The sequence below is a fragment of the Cucurbita moschata genome, unplaced genomic scaffold (assembly GCF_002738365.1).
Source record: "Cucurbita moschata cultivar Rifu unplaced genomic scaffold, Cmos_1.0 Cmo_Scf00018, whole genome shotgun sequence".
Taxonomy (NCBI): domain Eukaryota; kingdom Viridiplantae; phylum Streptophyta; class Magnoliopsida; order Cucurbitales; family Cucurbitaceae; genus Cucurbita; species Cucurbita moschata.
In genome coordinates this window covers 1,926,644-1,932,643 of record NW_019268534.1, presented here as the reverse complement: position 1 = coordinate 1,932,643, position 6,000 = coordinate 1,926,644, and the positions used below count along the sequence as shown (strand labels likewise).

General features: G+C 39.2%; 2 protein-coding genes across 2 annotated transcripts in view; one reads left to right on the top strand and one right to left on the bottom strand.

The window, feature by feature from the left end:
- The window catches only part of LOC111456159 (exopolygalacturonase clone GBGE184), a 3,060-nt gene extending 390 nt beyond the window's left edge, over positions 1-2,670 (top strand). The window contains exons 2-6 of the mRNA XM_023097942.1: positions 29-114; positions 808-1,116; positions 1,206-1,495; positions 2,134-2,353; positions 2,437-2,670. Coding sequence (XP_022953710.1) covers positions 29-114; positions 808-1,116; positions 1,206-1,495; positions 2,134-2,353; positions 2,437-2,670 — 1,139 coding nt within the window. The remainder of the gene's footprint in view (positions 1-28; positions 115-807; positions 1,117-1,205; positions 1,496-2,133; positions 2,354-2,436) is intronic.
- Positions 2,671-3,453: 783 nt separating this feature from the next.
- On the bottom strand, positions 3,454-5,042 carry LOC111456160 (exopolygalacturonase clone GBGE184-like). Its single transcript, XM_023097943.1, has 4 exons — positions 4,911-5,042; positions 4,531-4,845; positions 3,906-4,412; positions 3,454-3,787 (listed from the first exon to the last, which is right to left on the bottom strand). Exons 1-4 carry the CDS (start codon positions 5,004-5,006, stop codon positions 3,554-3,556), a joined length of 1,152 nt encoding a protein of 383 aa, XP_022953711.1. The 5' UTR covers positions 5,007-5,042; the 3' UTR covers positions 3,454-3,553.
- Between the last annotated feature and the right edge of the window lie 958 nt (positions 5,043-6,000).

Genomic DNA, 6,000 nt, shown 5'->3' with positions numbered 1-6,000 from the left:
CCAAGCGCCCCCGCCACCCCAAGCACCGCAAGCACCCCCACCACCCCAGGCACCAAGGTTTTCGATATTACAACCTATGGTGCCAAGTCTGATGGCAAGAAAATCAACACACAGGTGAGAGGGGTTGAGAATTGTTGGGAGTGAGTCTAACCCTTTTGAAAAAGTTCAAATCAAGCCATGAAAGCTTGTGCTCAAACTGGACAATATCATATCACCATGAAAACTCATACTCATACTCAAACTAATCATATGACCATGAAAACTCATGCTCATGCTCAAACGGGACAATATCATATCACCATGACAACTCATGCTCATGCTCAAACGGGACAATATCATATCACCATGACAACTCATGCTCATGCTCAAACGGGACAATATCATATCACCATGACAACTCATGCTCATGTTCAAATTGGACAATATCATATCACCATGACAACTCATGCTCATGTTCAAACTGGACAATATCATATCACCATGACAACTCATGCTCATGTTCAAACTGGACAATATCATATCACCATGACAACTCATGCTCATGTTCAAACTGGACAATATCATATCACCATGAAATCATGCTCATGTTCAAACTGGACAATATCATATCACCATGAAATCATGCTCATGTTCAAACTGGACAATATCATATCACCATGAAATCATGCTCATGTTCAAACTGGACAATATCATATCATTATGGACAGTCTTGGTTCCTAACAAGAGCTTCATACCATTTAAATTTAACTCCGTATTTAATGATATTTATACGAACATTAAAGAAACGGATGACATGGAAACATGCAGGCATTCATGAAGGCGTGGGTAGAAGCATGCCATTCGGGCGGTCCGGCGAAGGTTGTTTTCCCACCAGGGAAGTTTCTAACAGGGCCGTTGGTGTATGCCGGGCCATGCGATGCACCAATGACCGTTGAAATTCAAGGCACTGTCTTGGCAACCACTGATATTACTGAATATTCATCTCCAGTATGGATTCTATTTGAATCCATCACTGGTTTGAATCTCATTGGTAATGGAACCTTTGATGGTCAAGGTCAAGAAACATGGATGTATAATGATTGTCGCGACAACCCTAGTTGCATTATGCCCCCAACCGTAAGAATTCAATTTTATGGCATTCAATTTTATGTTTAATAGATCAATTAACTCGTTAAAATTATTTAATTATTATGAATTTGATGCAGTCATTGAAGTTCAACAAGGTGACCAATGGATTGATGGAAGGGATTTCTTCACTCAACAGCAAAGGCTTCCACATATTCTTGGTTTTAAGCCACCATCTTAGGGTTAATAATCTGAACATAATAGCTCCGGACCAGAGTCCTAACACGGATGGAATTCACATCAGCCAAACTGATAATGTTACCATTACAAGTTCCATCATAGGCACCGGAGATGACTGTGTTTCAATTGGCCATGGCTCTGTCAATGTCACCGTTTCCAACATCAAATGTGGCCCAGGACATGGCATCAGGTATATAATAGGAGGGTTCTGACTTGTGTAGTAGGTTTGAAGTTCTAGAAGTTTAAAGGTCGGTTTGAAATGACTTTTTAGAAAACCTTAAACTCTAAATTTAGTTTACAAATTTGTGATAACAATATCAATATCACCGTTGCCAACATCCCGTGTGTGGCCCAGGACATGGCATCAGGTATATGACATATGAGCGTTTTGGGTCATTTTAGAAGTTTAAGGGTCTATTTGAAATGATTTTTCGAGTTTCCTAAAAATTCGTAAACCCTAAATTTAGTTTGCAAGTTTGTGATAATAATATCAATATCACCGTTGCCAACATCCTGTGTGGCTTAGGACATGGCATCGGGTATATGATATGTGAGCGTCTTGGCTCGTTTTAGAAGTTTAAGAGTATGTTTGAAATGACTTTTCAGAGTTTAAAAAAAGTTTGAAATGACTTTTCAGAGTTGTAAAAAAAAACACTAAATCCTAAATCAATATTACTGTTGGCAACGTCATGGGACGCTCTGGACATGATATCAGGTATATAATATATGAGCGTTTTGGCTCGTGCTGTCGGTTTGAAATTCAAGTGTCTATTAGAAATGACTCTCTAAAAAAAACCCTAAACCCTAAATTTAAATTCGATTTTGCAGCGTGGGAAGTCTAGGAAAATATAAAGATGAGAAGGATGTAAGTGGAATTTTTGTATCAAATTGCACACTGAAGAACACCACATTTGGAGTAAGGATCAAGACATGGGCAGATTCTCCTCCAAGCCAAGCTACCGGAATCCATTTCCAAGACATTGTCTTAGATTCAGTCAAAAGTCCAATCATTATAGATCAATTTTACGGTTCGAAGAAGAACAAAAAGGTAATAAGTAACTAAGACTATGTTCGAGAGCGATAACGATAACGATCATGACCGTGATAATATAGTTTATGCTTCTCATGCAGCCATCAAAGGTGAAGATCAGTGACGTTTCTTACAAGAACATTCGAGGCACGACTATATCCGTCGTCCCCGTTTCATTACAGTGCAGCTCAGCCGTCCCGTGCGACGGCATCACATTGGAAGATATCGATTTGGCCTTTATTGGGTCGGATCGGAAAAAGGCGTTGGTCGGGAATTCATGTTTGAATGCCAAATTTAAGGCCACAGGAAAACAGAACCCACCAGCTTGTGCATAGTTTTGTAAGATGTAGCTCAATTCTTCATTTGTACTTCTTGATGCAATTTCATAATGCAATCGAGATTGATCATTATTTATGTCTCAAAATAACTCATAACAAAAGGCAAAAAATAACCAAGCCATCAATCTTGGGAACCATACATGATTTGGGTGTCGTAGTAAGATAATCGTGGCAATGGCGAGAGGTTTTAAGCTCTTTCACTACCTGTTCTTAGTGTTTGCTTCGTGGGTGCCACTTTTGACGGTGTCACGGGCACATTTGATCATGGCTTCAATCATTGATGATGTGACATTCGAGACCATGAGAATAAGATAACTAAGAAAGACTTAAAAGAAAGTCATTACTTAGTATTTTCTTGGCATTGTTGTGTTAAGGTGATTAGGTAACCTCTCAGATGCATCTTTGATGCAGTCATCGATTCTCCTGTGAGGTCACAATTACCACGAACAAACATATTAATGACGAGGAACACATTTTTGCTATTCTACTAATACTTGTACTTGCTTTGCTATTTTGCCGAAACTTGGTTGAGGAAGAATTACTCAGCGTGAATCGATTTCTTTTCGTTCATTTGGATCACGTGGCATCCGAGTTCAAGTGAGCCAAGACGGTGTCGGCCGGTCAGGTGTAGTAGACATGAAGGAATCAGCACGGGGGAAGTACTACTCTTTTTTTTTTTTTTTTTTTTTAACAATTTAAAAGAGGATGAAAAATTCAAATATAGGTAAAATTAAACTAATAATCTCAGGAGAGATTTTATAAATTGATTAAATTTAATCAATTTTACAATGGAATACTATATGAAGAAAGCTTGGCCGTCAACACTGACCAAACACGACATCAAAGTCCAAGGATCCAACGTAGAAACTGAACACTAATGTTACACACAAGCCGGCGGGTTCTGCTCGCCAAAAGTTTTGATCTTTGCATTCAAACATGAAGAAACAGTGGTCGTATTCCTCAAGCTGGCGCCGCCGTAAGACAAGTTTATGTCCCTAAGCTCCACCCCCTCGCATGGAAACAACTCGCTGCACTCCAACAACACTGCCACGTTCGTCGTCGACGTCCCGCGAATGTTCTTGAAGTGAACGTCGCTGATCTTCCATTTCGAAGCCTACATAGATTAGTTGTAGTTGTCAAATTCTCCAATTTAGGGAATGATCATGGATTTATAAGTTAAAAATAAGAAGCTCAGAGCAAAACCATGGAGAGAACATTTTTGTTGTGGTTACCTTGTTCTTTTTGGTGCCGTAGGTTTGATCAATGATTATGGGGTTTTTAACTTTATCCATCACAATGTTGTCGAAGGTTATTCTCATGGCCGACCCCGTCACAAGGCCCGCCCATGTCTTGATTCTGACACCATTGGTGGTGTTGAAAAGGGTGCAATTTTGCACCAAAACGTCCAACACACTTCTCTCTGTTTTATACTTGCCCAAGCTACCGACACTGATGCCATGTCCAGGGCCACAAGTGATATTGGTGACGGTGACTTTCTCACAACTATGGCCAATAGAGACACAATCATCACCGGTGCCAATGACGCCGTTAGAGATGCTGATCAATGTTGAGGTGCTAAGGTGCATTCCATCGGTATTGGGGCTGTTTCCCGGAGCCATAATGTTCATGTTGGTTGCGGTGAAATTGTAGCATCTGAACACCGTCGTGTGAAAGCCCTTGCTGTTAATTGAAGTCAGCCCATCAACAATTGAATGGTTCACCTTCGAGAATTTAATCGACTACAAATAATAATAATAATAATAAATAAATCAATCAATCAATTAAATACAATTTTGTAATTATCTTGTAATTTATTATCAAATAAGAAGTGATTGAATTATGCATAATTATAGTTACGTTTGGAAGAGCCTGGCACTTGTTGTTGGTCTTGCAGTCATTGTAGGGCCACGCGGCGGCGCCTTGGCCGTCAAAAACGCCGGAGCCGGTGAGTATGAAGCCGATTATGTCTTCGATGGAGATCCATTCAGTTGAAGAATATTGAGTAATATCGGTTGTGGCCTTCACAGTTCCCTGAATTTCGATGGTGATCGGCCTGCTTTGGCACGGACCGGCGAAAACCACCGGACCCACCAGAAATGTGCCTTCTGGGATTAAAAACTTCGCCGGACCGGACGTGTTCCGGCATGCTGCAATCCACGTCGTCATGAATGCCTGCCACGTGGAAAATCAAATGTTTAATTTTTTTTTTCTGAAATTAATTGAAGTTTATGATTCACCTGTGCATCATCGGTCTTTCCATCAGCTTTTGCTCCATAATTTTTAACATTAAAAACTGCATCACCATTCCCATTCTGATCAACAGCCGCCTTCATGTCATCTGTTGCCACACTGCCGCCGGTGTTTGCCAGAGTTCCGATGCCGTCCATGTGATTCGCAGCGCCTGTAACGTCGTCGGGAATGGCAGCCAAATTTACACAGCATTGCCAAGAAAATACACAGAGAAGGGTTTGAAAGAGTCTAAGATTTCTTGTGGTTGTCATGGTGCAGTGTCTTAATTTGGAGACACAAATGGTAAACGAGAATGTTTTGTTTGATATTGTCCCAATGATTGAAAGCTCTATTTATGTATGTTTTATGGGAAAACTAAATTTAGAACATTGGAACAGAATTGATATGTTGTGGCGGCTGTTTTCTGCCTTCCATTTAATTTGGTTTGTAACCATAATTCAGTTACATCGACAGTTGAATCATGGGAAAAGCTATTAAAACAAGAGATTCATATTTAATATTAAATTATAGTTTCATTTATTACTCTGTTCCTATTATGGAGAACTTTCACAAACCATTTAGGTGTGATGAATTATGCAAACATTCTCATTTTCCATTCTCTATGGTTCGATAAATGTTGAGGATAATTCACAAAATTTCAATTCTCAATCTTCGTTTAATTCATATTCCTGTCTCTAAATTTGAAATGTAACATAAAATAAGATATGTTCCAAATGGTGTAACGTCTCATACTTAGGATTTAGAATATGAATTCAGAACCTGATGGTTCGACTTTGTTTTTAATTATGAAAACTATCGTCATAGACCAACACAGAGTCCTTTCAATATTTTTTGTTCTCACTTACATACACCCAAGAATTTTTTTTTAAGAGATTGTTCAACATTGAATTGCTTTAAGTAAAACATGCATGCTTAACCATAGAGTTTCTATGATTGAGCCAATGAAAAGGAAGGTGCACCTTATTGGTATCAATAGCAGCTTTCACTTCCTTTAAACTTTTCTTAGTTATCTTATCCTCATGATCGCTGTCGTAATGAGCCCATTTGTAACACCGAGTAAAGGAAGAGTATATGAAT

Coding starts and splice junctions, on each gene's coding strand:
- LOC111456160 (XM_023097943.1), bottom strand. CDS start 5,006: ATGAAGGCGGCTGTTGATCAGAATGGGAATGGTGATGCAGTTTTTAAT. Junction 4,413..4,530: donor AGTGCCAGGCTCTTCCAAAC/GTAACTATAATT, acceptor TATTATTTGTAG/TCGATTAAATTCTCGAAGGT. Junction 3,788..3,905: donor ACGGCACCAAAAAGAACAAG/GTAACCACAACA, acceptor TAATCTATGTAG/GCTTCGAAATGGAAGATCAG.